This window comes from Symphodus melops (genome assembly GCF_947650265.1).
Source record: "Symphodus melops genome assembly, chromosome: 17".
NCBI classification, from domain to species: domain Eukaryota; kingdom Metazoa; phylum Chordata; class Actinopteri; order Labriformes; family Labridae; genus Symphodus; species Symphodus melops.
Genome location: NC_136707.1, coordinates 10,192,799 through 10,212,111, shown reverse-complemented (window position 1 = coordinate 10,212,111; position 19,313 = coordinate 10,192,799). Strand labels below are relative to the sequence as shown.

At 41.7% G+C, this 19,313-nt stretch overlaps 4 protein-coding genes across 7 annotated transcripts; 2 read left to right on the top strand and 2 right to left on the bottom strand.

Moving 5' to 3' along the window:
- Positions 1-555: 555 nt before the first annotated feature.
- Positions 556-8,531, bottom strand: mgrn1b (mahogunin, ring finger 1b). Of its 3 annotated transcripts, XM_079366218.1 has the most exons (17): positions 8,166-8,531; positions 7,173-7,291; positions 6,446-6,534; positions 6,205-6,351; positions 5,695-5,812; positions 5,510-5,576; positions 5,348-5,391; positions 5,208-5,255; positions 4,933-5,001; positions 4,651-4,810; positions 4,430-4,539; positions 4,073-4,287; positions 3,307-3,418; positions 3,150-3,195; positions 2,960-3,064; positions 2,648-2,693; positions 556-2,448 (listed from the first exon to the last, which is right to left on the bottom strand). In XM_079366218.1, the coding sequence occupies exons 1-16, from the start codon at positions 8,251-8,253 to the stop codon at positions 2,653-2,655; spliced, it is 1,578 nt and encodes a 525-aa protein (XP_079222344.1). In that variant the 5' UTR covers positions 8,254-8,531; the 3' UTR covers positions 556-2,448; positions 2,648-2,652. The 3 variants fall into 3 exon arrangements, with proteins under 3 accessions (XP_079222344.1, XP_079222343.1, XP_079222345.1); XM_079366217.1 differs by lacking the exon at positions 2,648-2,693; XM_079366219.1 differs by lacking the exon at positions 556-2,448 and having other exon boundaries at positions 2,472-2,693.
- Positions 8,532-9,938: 1,407 nt separating this feature from the next.
- Positions 9,939-16,212, top strand: cdip1 (cell death-inducing p53 target 1). 2 transcript variants are annotated; one of them, XM_079365513.1, is made up of 5 exons: positions 9,939-10,052; positions 11,990-12,134; positions 12,363-12,509; positions 12,730-13,006; positions 14,279-16,212. In XM_079365513.1, exons 2-5 carry the CDS (start codon positions 12,059-12,061, stop codon positions 14,388-14,390), a joined length of 612 nt encoding a protein of 203 aa, XP_079221639.1. In that variant the 5' UTR covers positions 9,939-10,052; positions 11,990-12,058; the 3' UTR covers positions 14,391-16,212. The 2 variants fall into 2 exon arrangements, with proteins under 2 accessions (XP_079221639.1, XP_079221640.1); XM_079365514.1 differs by lacking the exon at positions 9,939-10,052 and adding an exon at positions 11,785-11,807.
- On the bottom strand, positions 15,074-17,383 carry polr3k (polymerase (RNA) III (DNA directed) polypeptide K). The gene is made up of 3 exons (XM_079365516.1): positions 17,178-17,383; positions 16,965-17,052; positions 15,074-16,577 (listed from the first exon to the last, which is right to left on the bottom strand). Exons 1-3 carry the CDS (start codon positions 17,286-17,288, stop codon positions 16,450-16,452), a joined length of 327 nt encoding a protein of 108 aa, XP_079221642.1. The 5' UTR covers positions 17,289-17,383; the 3' UTR covers positions 15,074-16,449.
- Positions 17,384-17,491: 108 nt separating this feature from the next.
- snrnp25 (small nuclear ribonucleoprotein 25) lies at positions 17,492-19,190 on the top strand. The gene is made up of 5 exons (XM_079365515.1): positions 17,492-18,053; positions 18,395-18,485; positions 18,677-18,782; positions 18,880-18,954; positions 19,055-19,190. The coding sequence occupies exons 1-5, from the start codon at positions 17,826-17,828 to the stop codon at positions 19,110-19,112; spliced, it is 558 nt and encodes a 185-aa protein (XP_079221641.1). The 5' UTR covers positions 17,492-17,825; the 3' UTR covers positions 19,113-19,190.
- The last annotated feature ends 123 nt before the right edge of the window (positions 19,191-19,313 follow it).

The following is a 19,313-nucleotide window of genomic DNA, read 5'->3' as shown; positions in this document are numbered from 1 at the left end:
GAGAGTTCATTATTCATCCACTTAACTGAGGCTGCATCTTGCAGTGCAGGTTGTGTTTTATCCTTCATCCTGCAGTCACCAGACTTTGTTTATTCATCAGTTAATTAACTGACGAGCCTGACTTCATGCTCAAAATAGTTTGCCACTCTGTCACCAGAGGGTGCTGATGTGCCTTATAGAGGACTGAGTTCTACTGTTCTTCCTACTTACAGCACGATGCATCCTGTAATTTCCCTATTGAAGATGAAAGATTTGCTTTAAGTCGAGTGTAATGAAAACAACAAACAAAACGTTACTGATCATAAATACTATTATTCCTACCATGAACCTTTTCATTCTTTGACTTGAGACAAGTTAAATTGGCTGTTTTGCAAAATAACCCACCTCTTGGTTAACCTCTTAATAAATAACTCATTCTGTCCAGATTTTAAAAAAATAATCCCAGACCAGGATACCAGGTTCAAATGTAGTCTAAATTAAGTCTTGATATCCCAGTGGATATTGCAACATATTTAAATAATTAAGATTGTATAAGGTCAGAAAACAACAGGCAGCTGAAGTACTGAATCATTGGTCTTTATTGTTATTCACATGCTTGTTATACACACGAGGAGAGACAGGAACTGATTTTTACAGAGAGCCACAGACCACCTACTGTGGAGTGATCCTGGATACCAGGTCAACCGTGGTCAGAACAGGAAGAGGAAGGCACGGTGTCAAGTTGAAATGGCACAGAAGAAAAAGGGAAAAGGACAAAGTAACCATCTCACAAAAAAAACAAAAAAACAATGAAAGTTTCAGACCTTTACAAATCCACATGCAAATGCTAGCCCAAATGTGTTGAAATGCAACATTTTCATTAAATGCATCGGATGTATTTCCTTGCAATCAAACAACCTTAATAAAGCCTTAAATGCATATATTTGATACATGGTCATAACAAAGTCAACAAACTGTTCAACTTAGTATTGCAACAACAAAAAAAACCCATCAGGCGATACATTTTCTTTTCCCAGTAGCATGAGGTTTGCGATTGAAAAAAAAGAAAAAAAAAAAGAAAGAAAAAGAAACGGCTCTATACTGTACATCAGCATCAAAACTCCTGTCTGAGGGCTGGAAACAGCTATGTATTGTTTGTAGCATTAATAAGAACACTAATGTCCAATGCAACAAGCAGGCAGCCATATCAAGTCAAGGCACAAAGATCTATATGCATGGCGCTACACATACAGGACCAAGGTAAGAAATGTAAGCAACTGACACCCCCCTTCCCTTTTTTAAGCTATACCACATAAGCAGACACAATAAGACTGTACAGAGATCTGCCACATCTACGACAAGCACAATGTGCCATACTGTGTCAGCACGTATGTCGCTGCAGTATCTATGCTTGTTGCAGTTTTTAGCTCTCTTTGTGCTCAGCTGTGAGGATGGAACTCTATAGCATGTTTTGACGCTTAAATAATGTGCATCGTCATTGAATGCATCTCTGTCACTTCATGATCAGATTTCCTTTAGTAAGTAATATACCATTTGGAAGTTACTATACATGATTCTAGTAGTTATGATACATAGATATCACATAGAAGGATTAAAAGAAACAGACGTGAAGATGTTGGAGACTGCGTACAACTTCGTCTAATCTCGTTATAAACTCGTTATAAGGAATGGATTATAAACGATTTTGTTGTGGAGTGCAAAATCACTTCAAATAGACACAGACATAGTTCATATGTTTTTCTTTTAGATTTTTGCTCATAAAGCAAATGAAATTGCTGTAAAAAAAAAAATCAACTTATGGTTATTCATGTATGTCACTGATGAATACAATATCTAAACAACTAAACTTAGTTTACAAACTCTTCTGAACTTAAGTGTCCAACAACTGATACAGAGCACATTTGTCGTCAGTGTAACCGGTAGTGAAATATCATTGGAATTCATGTTATGACTACACGGCTACTCAGACCTAAACACACAACTGACTTACCGCCATCTGACAGGAAGTGAAATGTTTTAGAGCTGGGGGGCGGGACCATTATACCATTTACACACAAACATCTTTGTGCAGGTCAAATTTCTTTTCTTAAGTCAATGACATCGAAGGAATGGAAAAAGAGTCCTGCCAGATCCTGGTGGGTTTCCTTTCGGAGGTGGGGGGGTGGGCTTTTTGTCAACTGTGACCACACAGAGACTTGAGAGAGGAAAAGGAATAAGTGGGGCGTGAACGATCTTTGTTGAGCGCAAATCAGTTCTTGATGGACGAGAGAGAGAGAAGGAGAGAGGGAGAGAGAGAGAGAGCGAGAGAGAGAGAGAGGAAGTGTTTCTTTAGGAGTCAGGGGTCGAGGTGCTCGTCCTCCAGATGGAGGCTGCTCGTGGGACACAGGAGAGGCTGGCTGGAGCAGTTTGTGCTCTGACTCTTCAGGCTTTCCGTTGACTCGGACGAGCCTGGACACAGAGACGCAACAGATAAACGACGACTATCCAATCAGAGTTCACGTGAATCAAGAAACGTTGTTTGATTAGATGGAAGAAAAAAAAAAACTGGATGGAAATATTGTAACCCATCATTTTCCCTGGCTGTTCTGAGAGAGCAGGATTGAGCTCGTACACGAGAGAAACAGAGCGGAGAGGAAAGCCTACATACCACAGTTACTCCTCCATACCAATAGAGCAGGCATCAGGACCTAGAGCTGCCCAAAGGGAGGCAGTGTGAAGGGACAGGGTGGCAGGAAACAGAAGTGGGTTAGGAAACAGGAGCACAAGAGCTCAGGGTTAAATATAAAGCAAAGACAATCAGAAGAACTTGAGAAGTGGAGACATTCAAAGACGTGAACGATGAGCAAGAAACAGGCCGTTTTAAAGTTTACATTGCGGTGAATTGTTGAGCTGATGTGCAAGACTCTTCTCCTCCTTCTTGGATATTTCTTTTTACTTCCTTGTGAAGGAGTTTTCTCACCTGGCAGGGACAAGTCGCCCGCCGGGTCGCTCTCCGTTTTGGTCAAGCTGCTGTGCTCGCTGCTGCAGTCCTGAAGGATGTCTCCTCTCGAAGGGGGTCTGTCCTCTGAGGCACACACGAGAGAAAACGTCAGTCAAGCTAAGTCACTGAGGGGATGTTCACTGCTTGTGCACGATGGGAGAAAACGCACCATCGTCTGGAGAAAGGGATTCCGCTGCGTCCTCTGTCGCTGTGGCCTGAGGGGAGGAGGAGACAAATCCTCAGATTACAATAGGTTGTTTTTTGTTTTTTTTAAGTTAGCAGGAGAGTCGACGTTTAAATGATCAGGTGGGGAAGTGGCAGCTTACGTCTGTGGGGGCGGGGCTGCTGGACAGCAGCGTGTGTGGCTGAGCGTCGGACATCTCGGACAACTTCTCCTCATCTTCCTCCTGGATGGGAGACGATGGAGACCTCAGGGTGCTGCAGTCAACAAGAAAGGCAGAAAGGGGTTTTAAATAAACCTCAGCTTCCTTCATGGACGGATGTTGTGGCATTGAAAACAAATGACATGCAGAAAGTGTAGCTTTAAGAATCAATGTGATACAAAATAATCCGAAATAGGAAGAACATAGGTCATGAGTAAATTATCCTCCACTGAAAAAAATCGACAAGTTGATTTAAAAAAAAAAATAAAAAATAGAGGAACTAAGAGAGCCTGATAATGTGAGATGTCCACCTTGAGGTTTTTTCCGGACAGCTGTACGCACGGGAGTGTTTGTATTCAGCGTTTTTTGGCCGAGAAGAAAAGCACTGCACGTCCATCCTGTCTCTATGACAACGGCGGCTGTATGACAGACACTGCTCCGTCACTTTTGACTGCATGTTTCATAATTAAGATTGTTTATTTACTTATTTATTTATTTTCTACCCGTGTAGAATCGGCGCAAAGAGGATGTGGGTACAATGTACAATTCAGAGGAGGCTAAAATACGGGGGAATGTCATACATTTTGAAAAGAGAGCCGGTGACGTCTACAGCACCTTTCTGGCTGCAGAGGTGGACACGAGGCCTCTACATAATTCCCCGTCCTATCCTCCTCCTTTTCCGTAAACACAGTCAAGCTGAGATGGTTACCTGTCAGGCGACTTGCTGACTTTGCCTTTCTGCACACTCCCGTCACTTAAATGCTCGGGCGAGCTCAGCTGTCTGCCGTCGCCTCCCACGCCCCCCGAGAAGTTGATGTCGTCATAGAGCGGCGCCGATGGGATGGCCGGAGACACCGAGCGCAGGCCGTTCAGAGCCTCCAGCAGTGAGATGGGCTCAAAGCCGGGAGGGACCGAGTCGGTGCCCTGTGGAGAAACATAGTCGGCAAATGAACGATGTTTACTGCAGAACATCACGTCACAATAAGCCTTTAAAAAAAACACAAGATGATCTCCTCATCTCCCTTTGATTCCAACTGATTTCTGTGCAGACGTGCGCGAGACTCACTGAGTGTTCGTCATGGTCCATGGTCTGAGCCAGGACGGGGCTGAAAGACACGGGGGAGAGAGCGCCAGGCTTTTTCCTCACCGCTCTGATCTGCAGCAGGGCTCTGAAAGCTGAGGCGAGACACGCGCACAAGTTACAGCTACGAACCGTTAATAGCTAGCCAATGAATGAAAGCTTCAGAAGGCAGAACTTTGTTCGAATAGAGGAGGAGGAGGTCTTACGCAGCCTGCAGATGGGACAGTTGTTGGCCTGGTAACGGAGAGTGTCTGCGCAGGAGTTGCACAGACACAGGTGTCTGCAGGGCAGGATGAGCGTGTCTCGCAGGTCGGACAGACACACGACACACTCGTTGCTGTTGTCACTGTTCTCGTCGTCTGACGGCTGGAGACAGAAATGAAAAAAAAAAAAAAAAATCAAACTACGGTTACTCTTAACGAGATTCAACTTTGACGGGCTGTTTCAGCAACATGATTTGAGCGCGAGGAAATATTCTGATGGGAGACCTTCGTTTCTTGGTTGTTCTTGTTCTCGATCCCGTAGATCTCCTGTAAGAGGTAGCTCACACGGTCCACCTGGGGAAAAGGTGCAGAAACTAGAATGTTACGTTTCATGTTTTTTTTTTTTCCGCAAAGCTCTGAATCACATGTTTCGAATGTTTTGATCTCTGAAAAAAAAAAAAAAAAAAAAAAAAAAAAAAAGAATCGCTGTGATGAGTTGATTTTTCAAGACAAAATTAGTTTTTTTGCAATCTAAAAAAAGAAGTTGTTCATAAACGTACGATTTGTTTCTGCTTCAGAGGCTTGACCGAGAAACTGCCGTCAACGTGCTGAGGGTGAGAAAAACAAACGGATTTCACGGATCAGATCTCGTTTCACAAAGTCTGAAAACATCTTTCTCTTCATCATCATGCATACATACTCTTTCAAAGGCTGCCAACAGCACGTGCGCGTGTCCGAGGCAATCTTAAGAAAAAGAAAAGACAGAATCGTGTTTGGTACAAATGTTGAGCTGTTTAAAGTCTTCATATGTTGTGCAGTCAGTATGAATCAATCTGAATGTTAGGTTGCTATGGTAACCCACCGTCGCCTTCATCGACCACGGCCTGGATCACCATGGGAAACACTCCTCGGTCCAGATCGAAGTTCAGCTTGGAGGGGAAATGTTACACGTCTTATTATGTGCTTTAACTCAGCATGAAGCCAAAAAACAAAAAACATTTGGACATGTTTGTTCTGTTTACAGACTTTACTGCTGCCGATACTCACATCCTCCTCTTTCCACTCGCTGAAATCTATTTTGAAAGATGGCATGGAGAACTGCTGGCTCACCCCTCGCTTATAATGCACGGTCTCAGAGACCATTGATGGATTCTTCGGGCTGTACCTGCACACAGCACGTTACACAGTGTGTTAAAGACAACGCCGGTTTGACTGACGGGTAGAGCAGCGTCTGATCTCGACGATCCTGGAGGAATATCTCCCCTTTCACTCTCATTAAGGAAAAAAAAAAAAAAGAAGAAAAAATCACTTCAGTTTCAACTATTGCTTTCATCTTTTTCTAAAATCATATCTGCAGTATCCATGGTTACCAGTGGTTGCTAGGGACCCAGCATATCTATTCTGGTCGCTGTGCTCTAAGAAACAAGAGTTAAGATGTCTTCGGCTTTTAACGCCCGAATCCTGCCATGTGTCAAACACTTAAAAGTTATTTCTACGGTAACAGTTTTCTCAGAGAGAGAGAGGGGGGGGGGGGGGGGTTAAAGATGAAGTCCTTACACTGCCATCCCATTGGAGAACTCTTCAAATGCCTGGCAGTAGAGCGTGATGGCCACCCGTGCATCAGCGTCAAAGGTGAACTCCACGCCGTACTGAACCTTCGGTTTACCACCGTCTTCAGCGCCCGTGTCCGAGTCGTCTTTGTATCTAGGAATCGAGATCGGACAGGTTGGTCGAAACCCTGGCGTTGACTGGACTTTCCCCTGTGATTCTTAACGTCGTGTTGCTTTGCTGTTGTTACCTGACCAGGCGCAGAGAGTCCTTTCTGATGTTCACGAGACTCCTCAGAGTTTTCACCGGCTCGTGGGGCGCGGGTGTCACATATGGGAACTGGTGAAATGATGAGAGTGATATATACAGGATCAGAGTTAATTGGAAATTAGTCACACAGTTTGACCGAGCCCTTTACAAGAAAAGAAAAAAAAGGCCTCAAAGCTGTGGAAATAATACAGTTCAGAAATCTCAGAAGATCAGGGAGGAAAAAAGGCCTCAGCAGCTCAGTCTGTAGGGAAACCAGACGGTTGTCGGTTCAAGTCTCTGTACAGGCCAATCTTGAAATGTGGCTTAAGAGCATGAGTGTGGAGAAGGATGAAAAAAAATGTTGAAAATAATTTGTCCCTAAGGTGCTCTTCAGTGTGGGGATCCAATGTGGAAGTTATTGATTAGGTTTAGTTACAGCCATAGCCGCCTTCTTTCAGGACTTGAAATCAGGCTGCCAGGTGCAAGTTCACTTCCTGTCCAGGTGCCTTTGAGTAAGGAACCAAACCCCTAACTACTCCAGACACTGGTCTGTGTCAGCCCTCCATCGATACGATACACGTCTATGTGTGTGTGTTTGTATTTCAGCCTGTGTGTGCATCGCATGTCCGAAAAACAGTGTGGGAAAAAAATAAAACTGAATGTCTCTTCTGGGATCAAATCTTAAACAAATTTTACTACCTTTTTTTTTCTTTTCTATCCATTCTTACCTGTACTGGCCTATTTCCAAGAAAATTCAGGTCCATGTTTTCTCCAAACAGGTATCCCTCTGGATGTGGCGTGTCAAATTTCTCTCCTCCCATGAAGAAGTGGCTTGCAAAATAATTCCCTGTGGATGACAGGAGGAGCATCGTTAAAACAAAAAACGGTGCTGTAATAAGTATAGTGATAACATTCTGATGAGACACATTTCAAGACAGTATCAGAATAAATAATAGACTTAACGGAGGCATGTCAGCATGGCTGGCAGCTTGAATCTAACAAGGTAAAGTTTAACTCTGAATGTTTTGTGTTCACGTTAATTTAAAAACACAATGTATTCTTTCCAGGAAGTCAGCACATTGATTCTTGCAGAGTCTAGTTTATTATATGACATCTCAGTGCCAGGTGACAATAAAATGTCTGCTGGTCTTTATGGTTTAAACTGTGTTTAAAGCTGAGTCAGATTTCCTGATTTCACAGTGACACACCTCGACAAGGGTTAAACTATCTCAAAAGAATCCCTTCACCAAGGTGAAATAATTCAAATAAAAGAGCAAAAGGAATTTCTAGTTTGGAATAGACTTGACTTTTTTTTTTTAAATCTGGAAAAATATGTGCCTCTTAGGAAGCTGAAATAATTTAATACACTGGCTGTCTATGGCTGTATGCATCGTTATTACTGAATTTAATAAACACGTGTGGTACATGTCTTTACATTCAGTGTCGTTCTTACAGTAAGATTGTGAAGCAGAATTACTTCACAATAATCAGCAGACAGTCATCAGAGGCATTATGTTCGTATACTGTAAACATCGTGACATTTAAAGAACACTCAAACGAGTTCAGAGCTTCATCTCTTTACAATAATAAATACAGATATTTCACATACATTTAGTTAGCACAACTCAAAGCTATCGTCCGTTGACTGCCAAGATGTTTCAGACGAGGCATGCGTATGTCTCTCATCTGAATTAAACCAGCAAACATTGTCAATAATTTACCAGATTTTGGTGGAAAGCGGTAGGCCGAGTTAGCCTGGATATCGATATCTTCCACACCAGCGATTCTGCGGCTCAGGATGGACCCCATCTTTTTCTGCTATAGATCGCCGATGTTAGCTGTAACTAGCGAGCAGCCTGGCAGCTAACAACGCGTCGGCAGATGTGTTCTTGCTGCCTTTAGCGGACAGTAACGCCAAAACACAGAGGACATAGACCACAAAATGACATTGGACCTCAGATTCACTTTTCAGACGTCAAATTTATCGGTGGCTATGTAGCGGATGCTAATGCTAAAGAGGAAACATCAATAAGAGCTGTTGTTGTGCCAGAGCTGCGCTGACGTAGCAAGGAGACAATCTGATTGGCTGTCTCCAGACGTTTCCAGAACTCAGGGTGTTTGATCTTGACGAAGGAAACTCCCGGAGGGAGGAGCCGGGGGGGCGGGGTCAGGACAGGGCCATCAGTTAATAAAGTCAACTTTACTATCCCGAATAAGCAAATATTACTGAAGCAAGCATCAAAACATCAAACACTTTTTTGTATATAATTTGTTCATAAAAGTGTGGATTTTAACAAGTACGTAAGCTTTTTTTTTTCTTTTTTGGTATTGATGCTGTTTATATTCCCAGTTTTTTACTTTTTTTTTTTGGAGCTGCTGTAACACCCAAATTTCCCCCATTGGGGGATCAATAAAGATTATCCTTATTTTAATCAAATGTAAACAAGTGAGAGAAAAAAATATTCTTCCAATAAATTACTAAATAATTTTTGCTCAGATTTCCCTTGAGGCTATCCGTAATGGTAACAGATGGTGTGAAACACTGAGCCATTAAATAAACAAACTCGCACTAATATATATATGTTTTATCTGCTTGTCAGTTTTAATAACTGTTTATATTAAATTGCTCTTGTTGGTTGTTTACTCGAGGATCAAAGCTGGACATTTATCAGCCTCCAGCAGTCACAGTGAAAACTGTAACATTTAATTTGTTGTGTCCACTTAATAGGCCTAACCCTAAACCCTACATCTTGATATGTGTGTATATCAGTATTAGTTGGATTTAGACAAATGACAAAACATTCATTAACATCAATATTCATATCAATCTTTTTGCGTAATTTACACATTTACATTATTTAGGTATGGTAAAGGTTATTTGTTACTGACAGGTGGGAAAGGGGTCAAACTCTGAAGTTAAGGTTAATATACACATGAAATGCCTTTTCTTCCAACCTGGATTATGTTGTTGTTGCGATGCAAATGTAAGTGTCTCCCCCTGGTGGCAGCTTTTGATCATACATTTGACCTCACCAGTGCGTTCTCCGTCTCCCCCTGGTGGTAGCTTTATAGAGATCAACAATCCCGTCAATTTTCTCCATAACTGATTTGATTAGCCATAATATCATAGGTTAATATGATATTGACCACCCTCTGGTGTCATTACGATAGATCCTCTCTCTGTCTAATATTTCTAATATTCTGGGCTTTTATTTTCACCCTTCACTTCCGCATGGCTATTTTGGATTTGCGTACTTCAAATGATTATAAATGTCTACATAACAGATTATAGTACAACGAGAAGAAGATTTTTATTTGTATTTTATTAGAGATATCACGTCAATTTACTGACTAGCACTTCCGTTATATACTTTCGAAATAAAACACCCTCCATTAGGTTTGTTTTATTGCCTATTTAAATGGAAATACTATGTTTGCAGCTTTAAATAAAGATAATAAAAAAACATGTATTTGTTTTGCATTGTTTTAAATGGGTGTGTAGCTCTTAATAAAATAGTTGTTAGTAGATCTACTAACGGGCGGATATTGACTGTTAGTCGAGCCGCTTCAGGTGCACTGCGGGCTGACACCGTCTCTCACCAAGTCAGGTAATTTAAAGGTTTTCTGTTCATTGACAGCTTCATAATAACATCTGGAACCAGTTACTATGTTTACAATTCCACAGATGTGGTGTAAATACGTATGTCAAGTTGCGTGTATTGTCTTTAGTCAAACGTTTCTTTGCGTGTAAATAATGGCGACGCTAGCTAGCTGACGACAGCTAGCAAACATGCTTTGACGTTAGCCAAACAAACAAACCTTTGAGCTCCAAGTTCTCTTCACTAAACACTAAACTGAAACTAAACACTGCTGTAAGTCATTCCGTGTGTTCTTTATTATGACATTTAATAGACGAGATCGTTTGTTTTCCACCTGCCTCATAACACGTATTGACGTTTACGTCAGCTACGATTGACTAACGTTAATAAAAAGAGGAAACATTTGTGCTAGATATATACGACCAAACGTAAGTTAATACCAATGCTGTTTTTTGTTCCAGCATCGATCACGCAACTAAGTTGTTCATGGTTAGTTGTGCAAGTGGCTTTGAGCTGGATTATCTGGGAAAGGATTAAAAAAAAACATCAGCTAGTGAGCTAGCCAGTTGGTTAGCCTGGGAGCGTCGAGCTCTATACAACATCACGAGAAGACAGAGATGTTAAACCTGCTCTGTTACAAAAGTCGTCTGTGTTAATTCCTTTGTGCTGGCGGGTTTGTTAAGGCTTTGAAAAAGGTTCGCCTCCAAGTGAAATCGTGTAGCACTGACAATCTATTATAGAACCTCACCTGAAGCCCTTCAAGTACTGTATACACGTTAGCTCTTATTTCAGATCGAATTAAATTTGCCTGATTGTCAGTCTACACTCCAGTAGCAGGTGTCGTGAGGTTTTTGTGGTGAGTTTCATTATACTGTAATAATCACAGAGGGGAAGCGACACCTCAGTGACAGCTGTCAATCCAACTAAACAGAAGTATGCAAATATATCTAATTCAGATCTGTAATATGAGATTGTACTGAAGCATACTATCAGTAAGGCCCAGTTTGTTATACTATGCTTTATAACTGGAGTTCTCAAACTTTTCACTATTGTAACGTTGATAAGCATGTATTAATACAATGTGTTAATGCAGTATGGAGTATTTGCAACAATAGAATTAGGTTGCATTTATACTTCCCAAGTAATTCAATTTATAAACTTTGAGAAAATGAAGTGACAGACATGTCACAGTCATGTCAGAGTTGATCGATTGGCACAAAATTAAAGTGGGCGTGAGTATTGGACAAAAAGGCAGATTTTATTGGAGCGAGAGGTCCCAGTTTGTAGATCTGCTTTTTCAATGATACAGCACAGTTTCACAGTTTTTTTTCTCCTTTTTTTTCTTTAAATTGTTCTGCGGACCCCCAAGCTATGGTTCGAGAATAACTGCTTTTATAATGTATGCACATACAAACCCACAGTGTGTGGGGTTTTACAGACAGAAACGGATGAGCAACACTCGGTTACTCATGACAGACGTGCAGATTCAAACTCCAGTCTGAAGCTTCTGTTGTTTATTGTACAGTCCCCCCTCTTGCTTCTATCGAAAGAGGAGACTTCCCCGTTAAATTTATACCTTTCACAAATGTTAGTGTTGTTTCTCTGAGAGCTTTACTGAACACTACTTTGAGCTGCAACATGCATTATTTAGCTGGAGAGAGAAATCATGCTTCCTGCAGAAACATGAACCCTGAACCAGAGAGATGTCTTTACAACTTGTACCTTTGTTTCCTACAGACACCTTCAAACACTATTTTTGCATCAGTAAGTTGATTTAACCTCCTCGGTGTCTTCCTCAGTTATGTAGTCTTGCTCCTTTTGCACACCACACTAAAGCACTTCATTAGCCTCTCGGACTGCTGTTGGAACACTTTCTGACTTGGAGTAATGAGCCAGGGGACTTCTTCTTTCTTTTTTTTTTCCTCTTTTTCTTTTTTTTTTCACAGAATCAAATCGCTCTGGAGAGCTGAGAGCTCCGTGTCCATCCCCGTTCCCTCTACACACATCCGGCCAGTATGTCCAGTGATCCTCCTCCTCCGTACCCTGGAGGTCCCAGCGCCCCGCTTATTCTGGAGAAAAATGGCCAACCAGGTACGTCTGTTTAATCCTCCTTTTTCAGATGCTTCAGTCACCAGTGTTAAAAGTCTTCATTTAGATTCTGTTTTCATGTCACTAAATCCATGAGGCGGACATTTTTAATCACAGTTACGACTGCAAAATTTCTGTATTTATGATTATATATTCAGCATTTCTTCTTCATGACCAGCTAAATCAACATGTATATACCTGTCTTCTTTTTTTGCTCGACCTTTGAAACAGTTCCTGTAAGAACTGCTCCTATACAGGGGCAGCCGTTACCTCCAGACTATGGTCCTCCACCCTATGAGGGCCCAGGGCCAGGCTTCCTCCCTCCACATGTCCCCGGAGAAGGACCCATGCCAATGCCAATGCCTCCACCACCACAAGGTGCTGCACTCCAAAAAAAAAAAAAGAATAAAAAGAATCCACAGAAAGCCAGCACACAAAAAGAAAGCCACTGACACATCATGTTGTTGTATAAAAGTTTTTGGGACCAAATGGCGATCAATTCCAGAATTCCTTTCGATCCTGTCCAGCCAAGACTCAAACAAACGTGTTTAAAATCATGCACAGTGCTCTTTATTAAAGACATGTTCCTTCTCTGCAGGGGAACACTACCCACTTCCGCCTGGTCACTTTCCCCACCCGATGCCGGGACACATGGGTCCTGGTCCGGGTCACTTTGTCCACATGGGAGGCCACACAGCGACTGTCCTGGCTCCTCCGGGAGCAGCCACCACTGTGACAGTGCTGCAAGGGGAAATGTTCCAGACATCACCGGTGCAGACTGTGTGTCCACACTGCCAGCAGGCCATCGTCACGCGCATCTCCCACGATGTCGGACTCATGAACACACTCTTCTGCCTCTTCTGCTTCTTCGTAGGGTGAGTAGAAGAGAGGAGGGGGGGGGATTGATCTCACCTGATGGTTACCTGAAATGGGTTTGAAGTGTTAAACTGATTATGTCGCCTTGGAAACGCACATTGATCGTTTTTGACAGCGACGCGTTGAAATGCGCTCCTCCTGCCAGACAGTGGTTGTCGTGTAATAGAAAGCAGAACTGCCACGAAATAAGAAGCACAACGCATTATTGCAAAGTGTTATTAAAGACTACAGCCATCAAATAGTTCTGAATGAAACTTCTTTGGAAAAAAAAAACAAAACTTAAACAAAAGTGTAAACATATGCAAGGTAAAACAGGCAGATCATCAGTCCACACACTTTGACATGAACAAGACTGAGCAGATTTGTGAAAAAGCCACAGGTCTGTTTTTCTCCCTATTGGCCAAGGGGCAGGGTGAAATGGTGTGGGTCACACTGTGCCCCCCCCCCCCCCACACCCCCCCGACCATTTTCTATTTTCTAACTGTAAAATGACGTACAGCTGATTCACAGAGGAGATGATGACACAGCGATCGTCCCCGACTCAGCGTGCGACACCACGCACCACAGTGCGTCCGGCGTCGCCTCGACTGCGTCTGTCGCACGTCCCCCCCACATGCCGCGAATCATGTCACCGCGAGTCCTGAACCCCACCGCCGCCTGTTCATCGAGAGTGTAGATGAACGCAGCGCAGTTTGGATACAGATGTTTTATAACATGGAAATGAGTCTTCATCATGCAAATCATTTTATCCGTCTGTTCGATTTTGGTACCTCAACAGCGAGCGCCGTAATAAAACACAGAGGGCGTCGCAGCATGGAAGAGGTGAGGTGTTCAAAGCAGGGCTTAAAATATGATTTTTTTTAAAAAATTTTTTAACTTGTGTAAAAACAACTGTCTGCTTTAAAGGATCATGTCTGCACACGAGCAGATAGGTCATAATCAGAATGCTTCTATGCAAAGCACATGGCACCTGTTTATGGTGTGACACATGCAAATGAAAACGGTTCTGTGGACTGACAAAAATCCCACATGTTGTATTTAGTTACACTCGTGTTGCAAACCGAGCTGACTGTGACCTTTGTTCCCGGCTACAAGTAGAAAGCAACGAGGCTCTCTGCGCTGCCGTGGTAACCACAGACGTTTCCCCATCAAGTCTTTTTTTTTTTTTTTTTTTTTTTTTTTTCCCCGTCTTCTTCTTCCTCCTTTTGACCAGCATCTTCTTCTCATCAGAGTGTTTACAACATCACTCTTTTTGTGTTCCTCCTTTCCAGGTGTGATCTCGGCTGCTGCTTGATTCCCTGTCTGATTGACGACCTCAAGGATGTGACACACACCTGCCCTTACTGTAAGGGCTACATTTACACATACAAGCGTATATGCTAACCACCGACAGCTGTATGTTACAGAGACATGCACACACACACACACACACACACACACACACACACACACACATACACATCTCCTCCTGCTGGTAGTGACAGGCTTCTCCCCTTCATTTTTGCAATGTGTTGTCGCCCTCTTAAAATTGTACGTGCAGTTTTCTCATCAGTTCACGGAATATTTGCTGTATATATCGTTCAAATCGAATTCTCTTATGTATAAATATGCATTTGAAGTGTACAAAATGTCACTGAACAGATTGTGTAGGGCACTAAATCATCCGCTGAGATGGATAGGCGGCAGGCGCTGGGCCGCATCTTTGTTTTGAAAGCTGACGAGAAGGCTTGCAGTGTTACACACGCCAATGAAGGAACGAAGCTGAGGTTAGACCGACGGCCTCGGCGAGAGAAAGCTGTGAAAAACAAAACGGTCACTTTATTTTTAAACTCATCTGTGAATCTTAAAGAGAATCGAGTGTTCTTTTTCTTATTTATTGAAAACATTTTAACCACTATTTTAACTTAGTAGAACTGTGAACATGTGTTGTCCCTGTCTGATTATGTTTCTTCTAACAGACCCAGTTTGTTTTTTTTCTCCTTTCTGTTTTATCATTAGCGCCCCCCCCCCCCCCCCATGAATGTTATCAGACTAACACATTCTTTTCACATCAATGATCTGATGTGTTTGTTTGTTCGGGAACGACCCATATTTAATGTAAGGCATTCTTCTCCTGGGCTTCAAGTCAGAAGTCGTAGAACTTAGTGGATTATTGTTGAGCTGTTAACACGTGAAACATAAAGCTTTTACTTTAGGTGATAAAGCCAAGATTTGCACTTTAAGTTAGAATTAAAACGTCCCCCTCCCCCCCCCCCTCTGAAAACCACCAACCTCAGCTGACACAGGTGCTTCAGAACTTTTAGCTTTTGAGGGGGAAAAGAGACTTCTCTCGAGTTGAAGCAGTTATTATTATTATTCTTTTGCTTGTTGATGATCCAGTTGAATCCAGCCATATATGCACTCATTCAGAGTATCTTTAGAATCCAAGTGGAGCTTGTGGGTAGTGTGTTACTGGTTAGCTAGTGTCCTCTCACTCAGTCAGTCTAATGCAGGGCTCCACAACAGTTCATCCTCTCTCATCGGTACTGGTGGGAGTACACAGGGGTGAGGGTAGGGGTTAGTTTAATACCACAACGCTAACTACTAAACAACTAACAGTGGTGGCACCGTCTTCACGTCACCATTTTACCTTTAACCCTCCTAATACGGCTTCAGCCCTTAAAAGAGTACCTGCATTGCTCGGATGCATGTTAGATGATTTGAAGAAAAAAAAAAAATAGTCTAAATAGACTTAATAGGGAACTCTCCATTAGGAATAAGCTTCAGATAAATGATTGTATCACACATCTCACAAATAAACAACATTGTGATGATCCCATTGAGATAACTAACAAACCAATCAACCATTGTTCCAGCGAAGCATGCCTAAGACTGCCACTCCTCCTTCACTCACCAAGTGCAGAGCTTGTCTGCATGGACCACCACCACAAAAAAAAAAAAAAAACATTCTCACATGGCGAGCTTCTTGACTCTTTATGCATTTTGATTTGATTTTTCTTAAGACTAGCTAAGCAGTGCAAGAAAGTTCCTTTGAAGTTGAAGGATTGCGTTGAACTTTTAATACAAGGTACTGTATGCCATTGTTGTGGATAATGCTGGTATGCATTGCTCTCTAAATGTCTGTGATATGTATAACTATACAAGTCAAAGATTTGTTTGACTGTTGTATACAGTTACTATTTTATCAATAAAAATCAGAACAAGAGCTTTCATCCAAACTCATTTATTACTGACGTATGCTTTCAAAGTGAATGATGCCATGTGCAAGAATCATCTGTGAGAGAACAACAACTGGGTTATCTTCAACTGTGCCATTACACACAATAAAACTGAAAAGAAGAAGCAGCAGGTATGTACCAGAGGAATTCCCATCATGCTGTTTGGAATAAATATAATGTCAGAAACAAAGGGAAGAAGTATCAGGTCTAAGCGGTCCAAAGTGTTAGTCTCTCCATCGGTGTCCACACTGAGCATTGCAGCATTTGTAGAAAGTCGTCATCGGCTCGTCAGCTGATCTGGTCTGAATCTGCATGAAGTAGGCCCGCAGATGTCCACACTTGGGACAAGTTTCTGTGAAGAGATGCGAGCAATTTGTATTTAAATGTCATGTGCCACAGCGCAATCGTGTTAAATTTTCAAGTCATAAAAAGATCACAACAAATTAAATAACTGCTCTCTTGCTATTAAATTATACATATTGAATAAGAATTTACCTTTTTTTGCTACAAGTTGTACACAATTAACAGGAAATTGATGCTTAATGTACCTTTTGCTTTTATATTATGACTGAATCTAAACAGTTTAGGATTGATTTTTTCCCCCCTTGGGATCAATATTTCCCCTCAGGGATGAATTAAGTGTTTCAGAAGTTAAGAAAGTCCACCTCTCCGTGTTGAACTAGAGCCATGATGATGTTTAAGGGGCCTCTTTAAAGCCATGCTGATTTGATCCTCTTACCTGGAGTTGAGTCCACGTTTTCCCAAGCAGCAGCGCCACCAAGAACATCATCCACCTCCTTCAGCTTCGGATACTTCCGGTTGTTTACCTATGGAAAGGAAATGACAATTCGACTCAAAGAAAACCATAGACAAAACAAACTAAAGCACGTTATGATGAGAAGAATACAAGTATGTGTACTTCTTGTTTTGACCTGTTACAAGCTTACTTTACCTTTCTGGTAATGTTGTGGACATACGGACAGGTGTTACAGGCGAACCTCATGCACTTCTGTCCTTCCTCTACGATTAAAACATTTCCACAGGTCGGACAGAAAAGAAGCATTTCAAAGCGATGCCAACAGTATGGTAATATTTCCAACAGTTACTGGAGCGTCTGTAAACAGGTTGCATGTGGAGCTGAGGCAAAGAAGCTGATGAAAGCACGTGCAGCTATTTTTTAATGCTCGTCGGGAAACACGTAAAAGAAAATGAAAACCGTGTCTTAAAATGTGTCATTAATTACAAACAACTGCATACCCAAAATAAAGCATTGTTTAAATGTAATCTTTTTTTTTTCAGGGAAAACTAACTTAAAATCTAAAACGGACACGCGTGACTTGTGTTTTACCAAAAGGAACCATTGTACTGAGTAACAGTTTCCTTCCGGTACGAAATGTTAACCGTACAAATGGCTTCTTGCTTCAAAGATGAACTGATGTTGTTCGTTGGTTGTTGTGTTGTATCTGAGTCCAGCTGTTGTACGGTTATTCACATGTAAAAAAAACAAAAACAAAAAAAACTCCCAACAATGTTTTAAATGTTCCCGCCGGAGAAACCGTGAAGCACTTGTGTATGTTAAATGATTTAGCTTCAGGTGATAATGGAGGAGCAGAGTGAGGAGCCTGTAAGAGGAGAAGTGTCTGTAAAAGATGAAGAGGTGAACAAAGACAGCCTGACAGAAGAGGCAGCTCCTGACGCAGAACAAGAAGAAGAAGAAGAAGAAGAGGAGGATGAGGAGGCTCTTCCTCACTCGGAGATCCTGGACATTTTCGAGGAAGGACTTGCAAGACTTGTGCAGGACCCTTTACTTTGTGATCTGCCCATCCAGGTGGGTCAGTCTGTGGCGTGGGCTGTCAGTGAAATGTGCACATGAAACATAAGATACAAATGTGGTATATGTTCACACAGCAGGTAAAGAAGAGCACAAGATCCCCAAGTGTTTTCATCCTTTTGAGTTTTCTTTAACTTCACTGAAGTCTGAACGCGTTGATAAGTTGAACAGAAGTAATAACTCTATAAAATGTCATATGATTGTCAACATTTAAAAGAATTTCAAAAATATCTTTAACATATTTAGAACTATTTGCAATCTAAAGATTATTTACTGCCAAAGTCTGTACTTGCAAATAGAGCGGGTGAAAGCTTTTTTTGTCTTGTCTTTTTCTTCAGGTGACTCTGGAAGAGGTCAATTCTCAGATTGCGTTGGAGTACGGTCAGGCTATGACTGTGAGGGTTTTGAAAGCAGATGGAGAAATAATGCGTGAGTACTGATGTTTCGTTGTTTAATTTTGAGGCATAAAAAGCCAAATATAGTGTGTAATGTTTTTTTTGTACACATCTCCAATGTATACCTTAGTTCTAATTAATTTCATCTGTTATTATTACATTATCCTGGATTACTGACCGTTATGTAAAAACTGTGACATCAAATAATAATGTTTGTCCCCACAGCCATCGTGGTGGTGCAGAACGCCACTGTCCTGGACCTGAAGAAAGCTATTCGCAGGTTCATGGAGCTGAAACAACAACGTGAGGGTGGAGTAAAACACATCAGCTGGTAAACACCCTCAACAATGAAATATCTTTAAGGGGGGGGGGGTTAAAAAGGAAGACATCATGTTGGTCACATTCTCGCCGCTTCTCTCTCTTTACAGGCGCTACGTCTGGAGAACGTTTAACTTGGTATTTCAAGGAGAAAAGCTTGAAGATGACAAGATGAGGCTGAAAGAGTACGTCTATGAAATAATCACCTCTTTGAATTGTTTTGCAGTTTTTAGTGATCTGCAACTGTTTGACATTCTCCGCCCTGTGTTTATTTCTGTTTTGAAGCTACGGCATCAGGAACAGAGACGAAGTGACGTTCATGAAAAGACTCAGGAAAAAGTGAAAATTCAAAACTGACATTTGTCCATCAAGAAGAAGAAAAAAAAAAGACCTGCAGACATAAAGTGACTTTCAGAAAGTATTCCTGATGCATCATTTGAACTATTTGTGGACATATACTGTATCTCTTAACAAATGTTCATCCCCCCAAACATGTATCACCAAACTCCTCTCTTTACAAACTGTCTAACAGAAAGGCTACCTG

What these genes read in the sequence shown, in the direction of transcription:
- cdip1 (XM_079365513.1), top strand. Translation starts at nt 12,059, where the DNA reads ATGTCCAGTGATCCTCCTCCTCCGTACCCTGGAGGTCCCAGCGCCCCG. An exon ending in GGAGAAAAATGGCCAACCAG is followed by an intron (nt 12,135 to 12,362) that starts GTACGTCTGTTT and finishes CCTTTGAAACAG; the next exon opens with TTCCTGTAAGAACTGCTCCT. An exon ending in AATGCCTCCACCACCACAAG is followed by an intron (nt 12,510 to 12,729) that starts GTGCTGCACTCC and finishes CCTTCTCTGCAG; the next exon opens with GGGAACACTACCCACTTCCG.
- polr3k (XM_079365516.1), bottom strand. Translation starts at nt 17,288, where the DNA reads ATGCTTCTTTTCTGTCCGACCTGTGGAAATGTTTTAATCGTAGAGGAA. An exon ending in TCCACAACATTACCAGAAAG is followed by an intron (nt 17,053 to 17,177) that starts GTAAAGTAAGCT and finishes TCCTTTCCATAG; the next exon opens with GTAAACAACCGGAAGTATCC. An exon ending in AAACGTGGACTCAACTCCAG is followed by an intron (nt 16,578 to 16,964) that starts GTAAGAGGATCA and finishes ATCTCTTCACAG; the next exon opens with AAACTTGTCCCAAGTGTGGA.
- mgrn1b (XM_079366217.1), bottom strand. Translation starts at nt 8,253, where the DNA reads ATGGGGTCCATCCTGAGCCGCAGAATCGCTGGTGTGGAAGATATCGAT. An exon ending in CCGCTTTCCACCAAAATCTG is followed by an intron (nt 7,292 to 8,165) that starts GTAAATTATTGA and finishes TGTCATCCACAG; the next exon opens with GGAATTATTTTGCAAGCCAC. An exon ending in GGGCGACTTGTCCCTGCCAG is followed by an intron (nt 2,449 to 2,959) that starts GTGAGAAAACTC and finishes CTCTGTGTCCAG; the next exon opens with GCTCGTCCGAGTCAACGGAA.
- snrnp25 (XM_079365515.1), top strand. Translation starts at nt 17,826, where the DNA reads ATGGAGGAGCAGAGTGAGGAGCCTGTAAGAGGAGAAGTGTCTGTAAAA. An exon ending in GGAGTAAAACACATCAGCTG is followed by an intron (nt 18,783 to 18,879) that starts GTAAACACCCTC and finishes CTCTCTTTACAG; the next exon opens with GCGCTACGTCTGGAGAACGT. An exon ending in GACAAGATGAGGCTGAAAGA is followed by an intron (nt 18,955 to 19,054) that starts GTACGTCTATGA and finishes TCTGTTTTGAAG; the next exon opens with CTACGGCATCAGGAACAGAG.